At 45.3% G+C, this 19,110-nt stretch overlaps 1 protein-coding gene across 1 annotated transcript in view; it reads left to right on the top strand.

Moving 5' to 3' along the window:
• The window catches only part of lrp8 (low density lipoprotein receptor-related protein 8, apolipoprotein e receptor), a gene marked incomplete at both ends in the record, with an annotated part of 393,308 nt that overhangs the window by 348,760 nt on the left and 25,438 nt on the right, over positions 1 to 19,110 (top strand). The window contains 2 exon segments of the mRNA XM_084311233.1: positions 4,390 to 4,452; positions 4,455 to 4,528. Coding sequence (XP_084167359.1) covers positions 4,390 to 4,452; positions 4,455 to 4,528 — 137 coding nt within the window.

Below are 19,110 nucleotides of genomic sequence, written 5' to 3'. Positions count from 1 at the left end.
AAATCCTGCAACACCTACAAAACCCTCCTGCTCACCTACAAATCCCTTCACGCTCTGGCACCTCAGTACCTCACTGACCTCCTCCACCCCTACATCAGTCACGGTCCCTGCGATCCACGGACACTGGTCAGCTCTCCATCCCCGAACCAGACTGCGGACCTTCAGGGACAGTGCTTTCAGTGTGGCAGCTCCCCACCCTCTGGAACTCCCTCCCCGCAGAACTCCGCACCGCCCCAACTCTGGACTTATTAAAAAAACTGCTCAAAACCCACCTCTTCAACTTAGCCTTTAACCCCTAATTTCTCATTATTATTGTTGTGTCTGTCCACTATGTTTGTTACTTTGTTATTTTTTTATTATAAGATATTATTATTATTATTATTATTATTATTATTATTATTATTTATTATGATTATTAAATGCAATGACGAAAGATAGTGACAAAAACAAAGGACGCAATGTGTCATGAAAATACAAATGAAGTAAGCTCTATAAATTACGAAGTAAACGAAATACAATACGAAATTAACGGAATACTAATGGTGAAAAATGTTATGTCTATGCCTCATTTCGGGTTTATTTCCCCCTTCCTGATATCTGCCAACAGCGCTGTCAGGTGCAGACTGCTCCGCGAGCCAACTGCGCTGGACCAGATCAGGAACAAACAGCACAACACATCTGCGCTAGTATCTCATCCGTGGGACGTGGATACAGTAGCTCACAAAGACGGAGCAGATACCGTGTGCTAAACTCACGCAGTTAAGGGTGCAATTAGCACCGTGCAATCCATTCTTTGTGGATTCCACCCTGTGTGTGTGAAAATTAGCATTTTCTGTCAAATCTCACCACATTAGGTGAAAATGCTATCTAGGCCACGTGTCACTGGTCGTGTTCAGAGAGGTGGATAAAGAACAGTGTCATTAGACACGTGTCACTGGTCGTGTTGATGGATACAGAAGATGCTGGAAAGTGTACTGCATGGTACCTGCTGCTTAAGTGATTTTCGGCCCTCAGGCTGCATTCATTTATCATCTCTATTTCTTCTTTATTTCCCTCTCTCCTCTCTCTCAGCCCCCCTCCGCTCTCTCTCTCATATCTCTCTCTTTCTTTCTCTCTCATTCTCTTTCTTTTCTATCTATGTCTCTAACTCCCTCTTGCACTCACTCTCTCGCTGGCTAAATGTCTTAACTTGTCTGTGTGTGTACCGTGTGGCAGGTTCATGTACTGGTCGGACTGGGGAGACCGGGCCAAGATAGAGAAGGCCGGGATGAACGGAGTGGACCGCCAGTTCTGGTGTCGGAGCGCATCGAGTGGCCCAATGGAATCACCCTGGGTAAGAGAGGGAGGGAGGGAGGAGGAGGGAGGATGGAGGGGGGGAGGGAGGGAGGGGAGGAGAGGAGGAGGGAGGGAGGGAGGGGGGAGAGGAGGGAGGGAGGGAGGGAGGGAGAGGGAGGGAGGGAGGGATGAATGGAGGGATGAATGTAGTGGACTACCAAGCTACCAAGGGCTCGTACCAAGTTGACCCCTAAACACTCATTGACTATCTTGCACTAGTGTTAAAGCATGTCCCACATACCAATTAAGCCAAATTGATCAAGGGGCCGTGACACTTCAGCTCTTTGATGCGCCCTCGAAATTGAGCCAGTCAAAGCACGCACTTAAAAGTGAGAGGTAGTGTATTATCAGTTTTCTGGTGTCAGATGAAGAGAGGGAGAGAGGGAGAGGGAGAGGGAGAGGGAGAGGAGAGGGAGGGAGGGAGGGAGGAGGGATGGAGGGAGAGGAGGGAGAGGGAGGGGAGAGAGAGAGAGAGAGAGAGAGAGAGAGAGAGAGAGAGAGGGAGGGAGAGAGAGAGAGAGAGAGAGAGAGAGAGGGAGAGAGAGAGAGAGGAGAGAGAGAGGAGAGAGAGAGAGAGGAGAGAGAGAGAGAGAGGAGAGAGAGAGAGGAGAGAGAGAGAGAGAGAGACAGACTCTGGTGGGGCCAACTGTTACATTTCACTCTGTGTTTCTCGCTCATCAATCAAACCAGCGCTTGACTACCGGAATGAATAAGATACCCGGCGCCGTGCCGTCAATAACTCCCATCAGTCCCTTCAAATCCCCCACGGGCGTCAGACAATCCCCTGCCCGCCTTGCGGCCCAACCACCAAGAGAGCGGACAAGGTGCTTACAGCTCCGAACGAAATTGAGGTGTCACTACATCTGTATGAAAACTAATTATTATCGTTTATTATTAATTTTTTGTTGGGAGCGAGCCCAGCGAGGCGAGCGAACACTACCACTCGTGGCGAACGCCAGCGATTATTTTTCCTCCCTCGTCAGTGATTTCACACGGAGATAGAGTGCGCCGGCTGATTGTCGGAGCGGGTAGGAGGTGTAGCCACCAATGAATATGTGGGGTCCCCCCCCCCCCCCCCCCCTCCGCTTCTCCCTGGCGTTCTCATTGAACATTGAGTGAATGTTTATGTTTTGGCGGAGCTGCCGATATGGCTTTCTGAGGCGGCCGATCAGCCCTTGCTTTTTCAGCTTTACAGCTGAAGCACGTTTCTTCATTGACCACTTTAGAACTGTTATGACGATGGATGAGTACAATTGACGTTTATTTCGCAATACAAGGTATGATCAACATGATTCAGTCAATATCGTGTTCAGTAGCCACCCCTATTCATGGTACATGTTCTACATGGATACAATATCAAAATATCTATAAAAATATACTATATAATTGCCGTATATAGTAGTAAAGAAAAGTGCAACAATGGAGGAGCTTGGTTCCTGTAGGTTCCTGTAGGGGCACCAGCAGTATTTCCTAGCATTTCCAAGACTTTGGGACTTGATACTGTATTCTCACGGGCACTTCAGCCTGTCCCAGCAGTAAACTCAACCCGACAACTTTATAATCACAGCTGTGGTTCACACAGCTGTGTTCACTTGACGTGAGGTGCTCACCAACGTGTCAAAGATGATTGATGTTGTAGCTACAAGCCCATTACAATTATATAGTTCTTTGCCTTGTGCTTTTCTCCTCAAATGACCTCTTTTCTCTATCTCTCTCTATGTCTCTCTCTCTCTCTCTCTCTCTCTCTCTCTCTCTCTCTCTCTCTCTCTCTTCTCTCTCTCTCTCTCACTCTCTCCTCTCTCTCTCTTCTCTCTCTCTCTCTCTCTCTCTCTCTCTCTCTCTCTCTCACTCTCTCTCTCTCTCTCTCTCTCTCTCTCTCTCTCTCTCTCTCTCTCTCTCTCTCTCTCTCTCTCTATTTTGGAGGTTGGTAGCACTGGTTTGATTGATGAGAGGGAAACAGAGACTGATATGTAACAAACAGACCCACTGGAAGCTGCCGGTATCTTAATTTCTTCTTTTCTTCTTTCTTTCTTTCTTTCTTTCTTCTTTCTTTCTTTCTTTCTTTCCTTTCTTTCTTTCTTTCTTTCTTTCTTTCCTTTCTTTCTTTCTTTCTCGAGGGAGAAGAGAGGGAAAGAGAAAGGGAAGAGAGGATATATAGACAGACAGATGGATAGATAGATAGATAAAATGGTAAATGGTAAATGATGCATTATAGCACTTACAATTTGTTTGTAGTTGCATTTGTTCACCATGCAAGGTTGCCAACCTGATCATTGGAGCAGTTAGGGGTTAAGTGTCTTGCTCAAGGACACTTCGACTCGCTGCCCGGGAGGATCGGGAATTGATCTGGGAACCTCAGGATTACCAGACGACTGCTCTACCTCCTGAGCCACTGTCGCCCCCACGATAGACAGACAGACAGACAGACAGACAGACAGACAGACAGACAGACAGACAGCTAAATACTTTTGGTGGGGCCAACTGTTACAATCTCAGTCTGTTTCTCTCTCTCTCTCCACTCTTTCTTTCTTTTTCTCTTCCTTTCCTTCCTTGCTTCCTTTCTTTTTTTATTTCTGTATTTTTCCTTTATTCCCCCCCTCCTTTCTTTATTTCCCCATCTTTCTTCTCTTCATCTCTCTCCCTCCTCTTTCTACCCCCCCCCCCCCCCCCCCCACCCCCGCTCTCTTCCCCTCCGTGTTTCTCGAAGGTCTCTGTTGACACACGGTTCAAACAAGGTTTACGCCACAGAGGTTCATGGATCATCATGGGATCAGTGTACATTTCCACAGGACCAGTGTAAATGTTTGGTCTAAGATGTGAGGAGGGTAAAGAATAGAATCCTCTGGTCCAGTGGCCTGTTGCTGTGGCCACTGAGCTTCTATGTGGTTGTCAAGGAAACTTAATTTAGTCTTTGTGTCTGGAATTGATTTTCTCAAGACCTTAGGTTCAACAACTGTGTAACTCTCTCTATTTCTCTCACACACTCTTTCTCCATCTATCTATCTCTCTCTATATTTTTCCCACTTCCCCTCTTTTCCCCTCATCTCCCCCCAGACCTGTCCAACAGACGTCTGTACTGGGTGGACTCCAAGCTGCACCTGTTGTCCAGCGTGGACCTGATGGAGACAACCGCAGGGTTCTGCTCTCCTCGCACGACCACCTGGGACATCCCTTCGCCATCACCGTCTTCGAGGTATAATCTCATTGCTGGTGGTGGTAGTGGTGTTAATTATGGTAGTGGTGGTAGTGGTAGTTGTGGTGGTGGTAGTTATGGTAGTGGTGGTGGTGGTTATGGTAGTGGTGGTGGTAGTTATGGTAGTGGTGGTGGTGGTTATGGTAGTGGTGGTGGTAGTGGTGGTAGTGGTGGTGGTGGTAGTTATGGTAGTGGTGGTGGTAGTGGTGGTGGTGGTTATGGGTAGTGGTGGTGGTAGTTATGGTAGTGGTGGTAGTGGTGGTGGTGGTAGTTATGGTAGTGGTGGTGGTAGTTATGTTAGTGGTGGTGGTGGTAGTTATGTTAGTAGTTATGGTAGTGGTGGTTGTAGTAGTTATGGTAGTGGTGGTGGTAGTTATGGTAGTGGTGGTGGTACAGTAGTTATGGTAGTGGTGGTGGTAGTTATGGTAGTGGTGGTGGTAGCTATGGTAGTGGTGTGGTATTTATGGTAGTGGTGGTGGTGAAAGGCAAAGGACTGCAGACTGTCCATGTGCTTAGTGTATGAGCCCTGTACTTTTAGGCTATGAAGTGCCTTCAGGGTGGGCGGGATGAGAGAGGGAGGAGGGGCTGAATTGGGATAGCCGCCAGGTGCTGCCCTCATTAAGCAATAATACACCAGAACCAGTGGGATATCATGAATATTGCCACGGCTGTGATGCGCCCGCAGCCACGAGAGCGAAGCTTGAGTGGCGTAGGCATCACAGAGTGGCAATATTCATGATATCCCACTGGTTCGAGTGTATTATTTCTTTTATACAGCAAGTTGCACCGTCGGGAAAAATATAGGATGAATACAGACAATTCTAGGGTATTTTATATCGATTTCGGTCAACTTGGCATAGAAAGATAGTTTCTAAAGATGTCTCGTTGCTATGGAATTTAAAATGGAGTAGGCTATCAACAAGCTATTGAAAGCTATCGGTAGATGTAGGCCCGTCCTCTTTATATATCCACTCGTTTATGGTAAATGGGTACGTTAAATCAAACGTAACGTTGCGGTGTAGGTCATGTTGACACCGTTTCCTTTTGATGAATGGCAGATGAAACTTTCTACAACATTCTAAAGCCAGCGCAGTGGTATATTCATGGTGATTTAACCATGAGTGTATCATGAATATACTCACGGTTTAGAACGCTCTCGACCAATCACAATGCGTGATCGGACCTACAGTACCTGTTGTATAACAATGTTTAATTTACAGTAGCTGAAGAGCGTGTGTGTTTGTGTGAGTCAGTGTGTCAGTGGGCGGGGATGTGGGTAGTGATGGACAAGGAAGGAGATAATTTTAGATACATTTACCAGACACTCCTACCTAGAGTGACTTAGAACAAGTGCCACATTAGCATGATAAATGGACTGCATTTATATTGTGCTTTTATCCAAAGCGCTTCACATTTAGTCATTTAGCTGACGCTTTTATCCAAAGCGACTTACAAGTTCTGTACGACAAGTCAGCAGAAAGGGTACAACTCTGAACAATGTTCATCAAACAGTGCTGAAACTTGGCTGCAGTGTTGAGTGTATAGTAGTAAAGACATATTAGTATAGTAGTATAGTAGAGTGCATGATAGTATAAGACGGTAAGAAGGTTAATGTTTTTTGTATTAAATCTTTTATTCATTTCAGATATTGATTGAAGTGTATTTTTAGTCGACGGCGAAAGATTGATCGGGTTTCAGCTGTCCTAACTGTGGTGGGAAATTTGTTCCACCATTGTGGAGCGAGGACCAAGAATAGGCGGCTTCTCTTTGATGACCCTCCCGGAGCTCGGATAGGAGTGGGTCTGAGGTGGCCAGAAGGTGTACAGCGGAGGGGTCTTGAGGGTGTGTAGTTAGAGACCATTGACCGGAGGTAGTCTGGAGCCATTCCCTTCACTGCGCGATATGCCAGGTCGAGGACCTTGAAGCGAATTTGTGCGGCGATGGGGAGCCAGTGCAGGTCCCTGAGAAGTGGGGTAACATGGGCTGACTTTGGTAGGTTGGAGATCAGACGGGCGGCTGCGTTCTGGATGAATTGAAGAGGCTTGGTGGCGGCAGTGGTCGGTAGACCAGCGAGCAGTGCATTGAAGTAGTCGAGGCGAGACATGACTGTTAATTGGACAAGGAGTTGGGCAGCTTCTTTTGTCAGGAAGGGGCGGATCCTTCTGACATTGCTTAGGAGGAACCTGCAGGTTCTGGTCGTTACGGTGATGTGAGCGGAGAAGTTCAGCCGGTCGTCGAGGACTACACCAAGGTTCTTGGCGGTCGGGGACGAGGCTACAGATAAGTTTTCCACTGTGATGTGGGTGTGATGTGTGACTGTCAGTGGGGAGGATTTGGCCAGCAGGTGAAGCAGTTCTGTTTTGCTTAGGTTCAGTTTGAGGTGGTTGGTCGTCATCCAGGCGGAGATGTCGGACAGACAGGCTGAGATCCGCTCAGAGACATGGATATCTGAGGGAGGACAGGAGAGGAAGAGTTGAGTATCATCGGCATAGCAATGATACGAGAAGGCATGAGAGGTCATATTGTTACCCAGAGATTTGGTGTAGAGGGAGAAGAGGAGGGGTCCAAGGACGAGCCCTGGGGGACACCCATCCAAAGGGGTCAGGGGGGTGACAGGGACCCTCTTCATGATATTCAGTAGGAGCGGTCATCGAGGTAGGATGTCAGCCATGCCAGTGCAGAGCCAGTCACTCCCATTCCTGCGAGGATCTGATGGTTGACCGTGTCAAAGGCTGCCGACAGGTCCAGGAGAATCAGGACAGAGGAGAGGCCCTTTGCTAAGTGAAGAGCCTCTGTGACTGCTATGAGGGCCGTCTCTGTGGAGTGACCAGTCCTGAAGCCTGACTGATTAAGGTCTAGGAGGTCATTCTGTAATAGATGATCAGTAAGTTGGTTGGATACAGCACATTCAAGTGATTTAGAGAGGAAGGAGGGAAGAGAGACAGGTTGATAGTAGTCTATGATGGTGGGGTTCATGGTTGGTTTCTTTATGAGGGGTGTGACTGGCTTGTTTTAGGGAGGTTGGACCCACCCCCCAGTTGAGGGAGGGGGGTGCCATCTTCTGGGAAAGAGCTTAGGAGCACGTCCAGCTCGCCTGGGAAGTGATTGAGGGGACCTGGAGGGCGATAGAGAGTAACAATGTTGATATTTAATGGATTAGAGACAGATTAGAGACTGCATGAAGTAGCCAAAAACGAGGGATACTGACTGATATCAAATCAACACTTCCATGCAAGTAACCTTAGAATAAGCGGCAAAAAATTATCTAATATTGAATACGTACTGAGGTCAAAGAAGGACCCAGGATTTGTTTCCCCTCCAAAACAACCGGGGCCTTTGGGAACTATACAGAAACTGAGTGAGGTGAAATGTGATGGAGGAGAGGAACCATCCCTCCATTCCTCTCCTCCCTCCCTCACGCTGGAACCATCCCTCCATTCCTCTCCTCCCTCCCTCACGCTGGGACCATCCCTCCATTCCTCTCTCCTCTCTCACGCTGCGATGATGTGAGGCAAGGGGGCGACTGTGAGAGGAGAGATCCATCATGCCCAACACCGAGTGCGTGCATGTGTGTTTGCGCTCACTTTAATCATTTTATATGCGTGTGTGTGTGTGTGTGTGTGTGTGTGTGTGTGTGTGTGTGTGTGTGTGTGGTGTGTGGTGTGTGGTGTGCGTGTGCGTGTGTGTCCTAAAAACAGCACTAACAACGAGCCCCAGTAGATTAATAGCCCCGGGCTGCTCTCTGATCTAACCAATAGCAGGCAAGCGCACACACACACACACAGCAGTAGAAGCAGTGATACACAGTAGGGTAGATTAATAGCCCGTATCTGTTCTGTGTTGTGTTCTCACCAGGACACAGACCGAATTAAAAAGCACAGCACCCAACCCGCTGCCGGCGGAGAGCTCACTTCTGTTTTGTGAATCAACTCAACCAGTTTGTTCCCTCTGGACAACTTTGATTTTCAATATTACACTAGATATTAAAATAGATCTGTATTTTGTAATAATGTAGAAAAAAATGCTTAATAAAAACAACATTATACGTATGTCTTCCCGTAGGCTGTGACAACATTCCGAGACAGATAATGACTTTAATTTTCTATTTAATGAAATTAATGAAACGAACACTAACTCTTGAGTTATTTCATGCCTGCATGAGTCTGTCAGAAAGAATGAATGACTCTCAAAGACTATTTAGTTAAGTAAAAAAGAAGTCACTGGAACCAGCCGATGGTCCCCCTGCTGGTTGTTCACTGCAGAGTATTAACCTTTAGTATCACAGAGCACCTGGAGGAGAGGACCATACATCACAGTCTAGGACCCCCACACACACACACACACACACACACACACCAGCGTTTCCGTTAGCCGGTAATTACCGGTATTTGACCGGCAAAATCTGTTGAAGTCCGACATATTTAATCTCTCCGGTCTTAATGTCCGGTGAAAATAATTCCCTGAGTCTAAGCACAATTTGATTATTTGAATTGTATTAAAATAGGCTAAAATTAAATAGCCTATGCGATGAACGAAACAATCATTACATTTGTTTCATCGTTGCTTCTAATAATGACAACGACGTTGTCAGCGAGAGCTTAGTGCTGGGTGTGCGAACTTTTGTGAAGCTGCAGAGCCGGAGCAGCAGCAGCACAATGCAGTACTCCAGCAGTACTCCAATTCAGCCATTTTCAATTCAATGTTGGGTGGGGGGCGCTGCTGTGCGGTCCCCAGAAAAGAGCCAATAACAGCTGAATCTGCTGCTCTGCATCAACATACTCTCGCAAATAAGTCATTGGGAGGTGGAGAGAGAGAGAGTCGTCACGCAAACCCACGATAATGTTGCCGTCTCTCTCTGCCAAATTTCTCAGTTCTTCGCTTGATATAATTAATACAAATGTCCAATATAACGGAATTCGTTAGCTCATAAAAATGTGATTATAACAGACTGTTGTTTATTAATGTCGGGCGACTGCCCACAGACACCTATTTGATTTAAAGTCGGCAGCAGCACGAGTCTCGGGACTTATTTTATTTGGAATAGAATGACTTTATACGCAAAAGTAGCCTAGTTTTAAGTAAAAATATTATAAATCTACATGCCTTGATGATGTCATTATTTTGTTTTGTTGTCATTCTTTTGCCTATCAATTGTTTTTAAGCTCAATAAACTCTGACCGGAATTTCTCTCATTTGACCGGTAGATTGAAATCTACCGGACACTGAGGCCGGCAACAATTTTTTCTAACGGAAACCCTGACACACACACACACACACACACACACACACACACACACACACACACACACACACACACACTCAGGAAAGGACCAGCTCCCTACACACACCCACATGCACATACTGTATACACACAGACACACACATACACAAACATACATTCACAGACACACACACCCACATACACATCTACACATTTACACACACACACACACACACACACACACACACACACACACACACACACACACACACACACACACACACACACACACACACACACCACACACACTCAGGGAAGGACCAGCAATGCTGCACTCCCTACACACACACACAGCCATGTTTTAATTAAATGTTTGGTTACTTAGGGGTTAAGGTTAGGGAATTAAAACATGCCCTAACCCATTACCCTAACCTTAACCCCTAGAATCACTTCTTTAACCTTGTGGGCATTGGCCAATGTCACAATCAAAGGTCTGATGACCAAACAAATTATACCTGGAGTGGGCTGTTGTGAAGCCAGCCCGTCCAGTGCGTGCTTTAAGCACAGGTCCCGACAGGCAATAAACAATACGTTTTCCAAAGAAAATGATATGTATTAACCCTTTCTCTGCCACGCTTATGTACATCCTTATACCATCCTCTGTAAGCTCTATTTGTCTATGGAGAAGTTCCCCTTCTTTGCAGGGCTATAACTTTTTAAATTGTATTGCTAAATTGACATTACTATGGCCCATTCAACGTCAATTATCTATAATTTAGGATGTAGCAACGTTCTACTTTTTCATTCACATATTCATACTAAAATACGGTCTAAAGTATAAGCATTCTGCAGAACGTGATTTATAGCCCTAAATGCATTATATTGATGATCAAATACAGTTTGATAGCGATCGGCGCCAGATAAAAAAATTCAAATGGACGTGCTTCTAGAAGTTACTACTTATCATCTGATGTTGACCGGATGGGGGGGGGGGGGGGGTCGTTTATAATTCCGTGGCCAACGTTAGATGATTCATGTAGTGTGGGTGATATGATCATCAGAACAGTTTGTATCGAACACGGTAAAAATAAACGCTGAAACTTACCCCAGTCTCATCGGGCCGTTGGGCGATGAGCGTGGAGCAAAAATATTGCCATTATGGGATGTTGAAATATGCTATCCATCTCCAGGTTGTATAATAGTATATACGTCCAAATCATGTTGTTTATCGAGTTATTGGTAACGGATCGCTATCCATTGTGTCGAGCTCGAGTCCCGGGAGCTATAGCGAGTGGTCCGACCGAATTTGGATGAGCACCAGTTTCCGTTTCCGGTTTGCTGTTTGGGCGATCCGCCGATCGGCCACCAGATGGCGCTCTTGAACCATTGGAGAGTTGAGAGGGGATCAACAGTAGATCTCAAGTCTCCACGGGAGAAATATGATTGCCATCACAGATTTTTGAAATATTGATCTCAATGACGTGTTACGGCGTCATTGGCAGATTAAGCATGGCGGGGAATGACGAGTTACGGCGTCCTTGGCGATTAAAGGGTTAAACAGGAGGGGAATAAAACCCACAACAAATAGACAAATAGACATGCCAAATCCGACTCCCCCTCGCGCGAACACGCATACACTATCAGATTTCTGTCATAAAACGATAAAGCGGACAGAAATGCGGGAACGTTTTGATTATATTTAAAAGGCTTTGACATTGTAAAACGAAATAAGTGGAGTTTCAAAGCTATGTCATAGGACACCCACTTCTTCAACTCCCATATGAAATGCACGCAGAAGACTACCGTAATACACAAACGGATGAATGAACGAGGTCCTACTGCTAATTAACTAATTACGACGTACTGTATGTACTTACTGATTCGATGTTTTCTTTTGGTCCCAAAGACTTGGTACAGGCTAGCTCCCTTCTTCTTTAGCAACAGCCAGGACATCACAACAGCATTATAAAGTCCCTCGTCTTTGCAAAAATCCAAAAACGAACTTGGCCCATTGCTTGTGGAGCACGATATCATTATCACCTTATGATTTACCAGAAGTTCTGAGTCCAATGTAGTCTGGTGAAAATGCAAGTTATCATCCATGAGTGTGATTGTTTTGTCCTCTTCTAATAGTCTCCACAAGTCACGATCGCCATAGCTCACAAACTTGGCCCATTGATGACGGATCACATCATCATCAGGGAAGGACATATTCGCTGCTTGGCAGTCAGGAACAGCACAACATATCTTGCCCGTTTTTCTCATAACGTTTTTAAATTCTAACCCAATGCTAACTCACTGTTATTTTTTTTTTTATCTTTTTCCCCCTCCTTTTTCCGATTTTTCTCCCATCTCATTGTTAGTCGTTATGCCAATTCCCAACCCCCTTCCTGGTTGTTGCGCACTTTCCCCTACTGTTGGTCCGAGAGGCCGGAGACTGTCACATGCTCTCCTCCGACGCATGTGCAGCCAGCCGGCAGCCAGCCTGGCCGCGCAGATTCTCACTGGGAGAGTGTAACGTGTGGGAGGCCGCACTACCTCTCTCCAGATCCTACCCTCGCTGAGCAGGCGCCCCGACCGAACTGTAGGGGTCGCTGTCCACAACACCCAGGACCCACCCGCCAGCTTTCCCCACCCCCTAATACTGCCAATTGTATTAGTGTGAACGGCCAGCCAAGCTGGTGACAACGCCGGGAGCTGGATTCGAACATGCGAACCCAGCGTCTCCAGCGTTGGTGACGAACGCAATCTCCGCTATGCCACCTGACCGCCACAACTCACTGTTAAACTTCAATTCCACGCATTTGCTTGCGTACTGCAATAAATAATGTTTGAGTGTGTGCACCTGCGGTGGGTGCCCAACAAACATAGAGGGGGCGGGCGTTATTCTGCAGATGAGAATTGTTTGACGTCAAAAGTATGCTAAGTTTCAGATGACTCAATTCAGTGAGGGACAATATTGTGAGATGAGAATTGGAAGAATGTGCCAAAATGAGAATTAGAGACATATACCCCATTAATATAAACCCACATAGCTAGAAAACAATACTAAACACTGGAAAAGGCCATTTATAAGATAGTTCCCCTTTAAGATCTATAGATCCGTCTGAGTTGATCATCTACAGATATTTACATTATGTACAGATTGAAAAAACAGTGCTATTCTTTCACTATACTAACCTGATGTTCACATGGTGTCACAAATTATATTCTGTATTTATGATTTATCATATCTGTATGTAAACTCAACATAACTGTAAATGAGGGAAACTTTCCTTGACTAGTCATGCAAGTCAGATGTCGAACCAGCGTGATTGGAAAAAATGTAGCTGGCATTCTATTTAAACAAACAAACACACACGTTAACGGCACTGTCGAGGTCCGCAAAATGATCGAGTTCATGTCCATAAATCGTTCAATAAGTCAATATAGTAATTATGGCGACAGGCGACATCTGACTTGCATGACTAGTCAAGGAAAGTTTCCCTCATTTACAGTTATGTTGAGTTTACATACAGAGATGATAAAGCATAAATACAGAATATAAATCACAACAATAAAACAGCAAGATGAGGACAGAAAAAAGCAAGGATAACAAAAAAATAAAGAACCGTTGGCTCCTCTCTCGTTCGGCTTGAACCCAAACTGTTTCCAGATCAGATCTGTGGAATGCGGCTTTGAAACCAAGTCCCTTTATTCTTCCAAACCTACTGGCTGGAATCGTTTAGCCTGGAGTGACACGTTATCTCTGTACTTCACCTGGCTGGTTGTCTGTCTGTCTGTCTGTCTGTCTGTCTGTCTGTCTGTCTGTCTGTCTGTGTGTCAATATTGTATGTGTACAATGAATGCTGCACAGTCACAAACGTAATTGAATGGCTCCCAATGAGCTAATTGCACTGTTAGTGTTTATGTCCTTAATGTACTTTGTATTTATGTGGACATAAATAAAGCATCTAAAATGTGTGTGTATGCCAGAGGAACTGCCACTGAGACCCGCCTCCCACAGAGAGCAGACTGAGACGAGAGGGACAGAACCAGTGTGATTGGCAAAAATGTTGCTGACATTCTATTTAAACAAACACACACATTAACGGCACTGTCGAGGTCCGCATAATGATCGAGTTCATGTCCATAAATCGTTCAATAAGTCAATATAGTAATTATGGCGACAGGCGACATCTGACTTGCATGACTAGTCAAGGAAAGTTTCCCTCATTTACAGTTATGTTGAGTTTACATACAGAGATGATAAATCATAAATACAGAATATAAATCACAACAATAAAACAGCTGAGGTGATGAGGGCAGAAAAAAGCAAGGATAACAAAAAGATTTAAAAACGTACAACTTGATTGACAATGTTTAGGGACCAAGGTCAACAGGCGCCCCCAAAATTGGCCATTTTAGTTTTCATTTTTGAGGACTGCATACTCTTCTTGCAAACCAAAATACTATACTTTATACTTATAGCACATGCATGAGCCTGGTCTCTTTTGAAAGATGACATTCTAAGGTGTCTGATACAATAACGAAAATTCACTTTTAGTGCTAAGGAAATAGAGTAACATAGGTCTAAACTTGAGTTGTAGAAAAACGTGTTACTCACGTTTTTTCTGTAGTAGTTAGTAGTCCAGAAGTAGTATTTCCCCAGAAATGGGTATGGCTGAAAAGACACCCTGGGTCCATAGTCCTGGGTCCGAAGTCTTGTGTAGTGCATGTCCAAATTTCATAAAAATCCGTTCAGAAATGAGTGATTAGGAGCGATTTTGGTAAACTGTGTAGCGTTCCTGGTTTCCTTTTCCTCATAGACTTCAATTCATTCGGCGCCGGCGGTTTTCGCTTGTGACTTTTCACCTAGATCTCTTCATACTTCCCCAGGTGGGGTATCATTGGAAAGCCACACTCATTGGCTACAACCCTGTCCAATAATCTTCTAGATCGCCAAATGATTGACGGAGCTAGAGCCCCGGGAGTCGGAATTGGTATTTGTACAATACCGTGTACTTCGGCGCACGCCTCACATATCGGCATGTAACTCGAGAACCGAGAACGGATTTTGTCACCTTAAATGGCTATCTACAGGCAACAAATCGGGATTGAATTCGATATATATATTGTATTAAAAAATATGCACTGGGGGGCTAGGTGGTGTAGTGGGCAAGGCGCTCGCCATCAACGCTGGAGACGCTGGGTTCGAGTCCAGCTCTCGGCGTTGCTATCAGCTTGGCTGGTCGTTCATACTAACACAATTGGCAGTGTTAGGGGTGGGAAAGCTGATGGGTGGGTCCTGGGCGTTGTGGACAGCGACCCCTACAGTTCGGTCGGGGCGCCTGCACAGCGAGGGTAGGATCTGGAGGGAGGTAGTGTGACCTTCCACACGTTACACTCTCCCGGTGAGAATCTGCGCTGCCAGGCTGGCTGCCGGCTGGCTGCACATGTGTCGGAGGAAAGCATGCGACAGTCTCCGGCCTCCCGGACCAACAGTAGGGGGGAGTGCGCAACAACCAGGAAGGGGGTTGGGAATTGGCATAACGACTAACAGTGGGATGGGAGAAAAATCGTAAAAAGGAGGGGGGGAAAAGATAATAAAAAAATTATAATAATAATAATATGCACACCCTAGCCGCTAGAGGTCGCCAAAGTGCCAGTGGGAAAATCGTCCTCAACAGGGCCCACATGTGGGCCGTTGCATGCTCTGCAACAGAGGGGATAATCTCAATCTTTAGGGACTTGGGAGTTCATTCCACAAGCTAGGAGCACCATAGTGAAATGCAGATTTACCCTGTTCAGAGCAAACTCGGGGGACCTCAAGAACTTGGTCACTAGTCACTAGAACAGGTCCCATAGGTTCCAAGATTCCTATAATGATATTCCAATATTGATAAGGAGGTAGCTTACCGGTAAAGGTAAGTAGTAGTCCAGGACTGATAAGAAAACTGCTTCGACAACTCTCTTCCTACTAATCGAAGGAAAGCTGGTTCTGTTTCTGTACAGGATGTCAATGATAGGTGTTGGGATGATAGAAAAGTGGGATAGAATGCATCTGGATGAGGAGCCCTGTCAGCTCAGAGAGAGAGGATAAATCAATTATATCCCACACACACACACACACACACACACACACACACACACACACACACACACACACACACATGGGGGTCTTGGTGGTTCAGATACACACCATTCACCTTTGTCCCTTCACAGGCATCTTTATTTCCTTCAATCGCTATGAATGCATTTCAGTGAAGAAGATGACTTAAAGGTCCACAATTGTTAACTTTTTGGGCAATTTTACAAAAAAAAAAAAATTGCAGATACGCTAGCACGGAGGAACACCGTAAACGAATAACGAATTCAAGGTTGAATAAGCGACAATCCCTCCTTCAATGTAGGTAGTGGCATTCAGTGTAGAAAGGCAATGACTTTCTCTCTCTTTCTCTCTCTCTCACTTTCTTGTACCCTCATCTTTTCTTCATTTTATCTTCTACTCTTCTCTTTTTCTCCTCCCCTCTCTCCATCTCTCTTTGTGTCCATTCTGTTCTCCGTCTACCTCTCGGTTCTACATTCTCTCTCCTGTAGGCACACAGTCCATTCCTCATATCACACCCATAACTATGGTGACATATGGTTCTCTCTCTCTCTCTCTCTCTCTCTCTCTCTCTCTCTCTCTCTCTCTCTCTCTCTCTCTCTCTCTCTCCCACTTTGTTAAAGTTAGCAGAGATATAGTTAACTGCTAAACCCAATGCTTCTTTCTTGCTTCCTTTCTGTCCTTAAAGTTAAAGATGCTCCCATACAGACCTGCAGGGCTTGGTGACCAAGCAGGGGGTGGATGATAGTCAGTATGATGTGTGTGTATGAGTATTTGCGTGTGTGTGTGGACAGGGGCCAGAGTCCGCAATCCATCTCTGTCGGGGTGTGTGGGTGAGCTGCTAACCCTGAGGCCTGGTGTATAACCATGGATGTAAAGATAGGTGTGTGTGTGTGTGTGTGTGTGTGTGTGTGTGTGTGTGTGTGTGTGTGTGTGTGTGTGTGTGTGTGTGTGTGTGTGTGTGTGTGTGTGTGTGTGTGTGTGTGTGTGTGTGTGTGTGTGTGTGTGTGTGTGTGTGTGTGTGTGTGTGTGTGTGTGTGTGTGTGTGTGTGTGTGTGTGTGTGCGTGCGCGTGCCTCAGGGGGAATAAGCCTTGGCACATGAAAGACTCACCTTGGTCTCAATGTTGTAGTTCATCCATCTAAAGTTTTAAAACAGAGAGAGAGGGGACAGGAGGATGGATGTGAGACATGTGTTAGACATCAACAGAGAGCAACAACAGTGAGTGAGAGAGAGGATGAAACTGAAAGAGAGACAAAAACAGATACACAGAGAGACAAAGATAGAGAGTATAGATGTGATTTCAAGGTAAACGTTATTATCTCCAACATGTTAACACTTTCGTGGCCAACCACGTATATATACATTATTGGGCGCCAACGGTTAACTCATTGGCCGGCGGGGATTAGATGGGTCCCGTTCTAGCACTGCCACGCTTTAAAAGATAGGAGTGCGTCACCTTGTTTGTAGAGCTATAACTATATTCTATATTATAGCTATGGATACAATACTATGGCCCATTTGACATCACCTATCTATCGTTCAGTATATGTGAAAAAGAATAAATGTTTTCATCCATACGTTCCTGTGTTATACCGCGGTGAATATAAGTATAGTTATAGCGTGGTCTGGGGTAATTCCTGAAAGGCTGAGTAATAGCCTTATACGTCAATTCTACTATAAACGTTGTTGTTTCTTGCCTGTACACGCTACTATTCCCAAATCAAATCTATATCATAGGTATTATGTTTCATCATGAATGGATGATTTTTGATGCTTTGATCGTCACCAAAGGGTGCTCTATACCGCCGTCTAGCTGGATGCAGCCGGTATTGCACTTTGGCGATCTCAGACTCATTCCTTATGGTAACACCGAGGTCCCCGGATGAATAATGAATAAAAATATCGGAAAAAAGGAAACACGATCAAATAACGTATATACGTGGTTGGCGTTCAAAGGATGGCGCCCAGTAACGTATATAAACGTTGTTGGCGGGGAATGAGTTAACGGCCAAAAACATATATATATATTTAATATCCTATTCAATATCAGGGACCTGTATGTTGCTGTTAAAAGGCATACTGGGACTCTGAAGGTGAAGTACCGGCCATATCCTGCTAGTAGGCAGTATCGAGAGTGCAGGAAACCCTGTTCCAGACCGGGTGCTACGTTTAAACCGCTCCGGGTGCACTTTTCTAGTAATGGGAAACCTAGGGCTTCACTCGATCGCATTGAATAGTTTTCGGGACCCCCGATCCATATGTTGTGGTGGGTTATGTTGTGGACCAGATGGACATAGGATGTACCAGATGACGATCAAATAATTGGAATATTCTTTTTTGAATACCATCGACCACAGGTAAGGACAATCTCACGTCAATTTCAGCTTGATCGTGCAAGGTTATCATACCCATCCCCCTGATCGGCGTGTGTAACGAATGACGTTACTGGCAATCAAAAACGACCCCCCCCCCCCCCCCCCCTTTCATGCATTCATGATGAAACATAATACCTATTATATAGATTTGATTTGGAAATAGTAGCGTGTCCAGGGATGTTGCGCCCTATACCCAGCCTCCCAGGAATTGGCCGGAACATTCCGAAATTATACTTATATAGACCACGGGATAACACGTGAACGTATTCATGAAAAACATTATTATTTTTTGCATCTTGAACGGAAGATAGTTACTGTCAAATGACCATGGTATTGTATCCATAGCTATAATATAAAGTATAGATTTTGCTCTACAAACAAGGTGACGCACAGTGAAACTATGTAATGGAAACCTGGCCCAGCTAGAGCTAGATGGGGAAATCGAATGGCCGTGAATGTGCTAATGTAGAGATAATACAAGAAACGGATAACGCACACATGGATTCACCTTGGTATTGATTTATTTAAATAAGGCGCCAAAGTGCCAACATGTTGGTCCCAAGACCTTTCTCAAGGCATGTACTGTAGTTGTAGTACACATTACAACAATATTAACATACAGCTCAAGTACAAATATAATATACGATATGCTTCCACAATCTTAAAGATTTATAATATAATAAGTACCACCATAATGTAACAAAGGTGGCATAGTGGTTAGCACTGTTGCCTCACAGCAAGAAGGTCCTGGGCAAGAAGGTGTGGCGTTTGCATGTTCTCCCCGTGTTTGCATTCTCTGGGTTCTCCGGTTTGCGTTCTCCCGGTACTCTGGTTTCATCCCACACCAAACACATGTATGCTAGGTTTCCTGCCATCGCCCTTGACCAAGGTACTGG

Source organism: Notolepis coatsorum (assembly GCF_963971535.1).
Source record: "Notolepis coatsorum genome assembly, chromosome: 3".
Lineage (NCBI taxonomy): Eukaryota > Metazoa > Chordata > Actinopteri > Aulopiformes > Paralepididae > Notolepis > Notolepis coatsorum.
The sequence above is the reverse complement of the archived record's forward strand: the minus strand, read 5'-3'. Positions and strand labels throughout refer to the sequence as shown.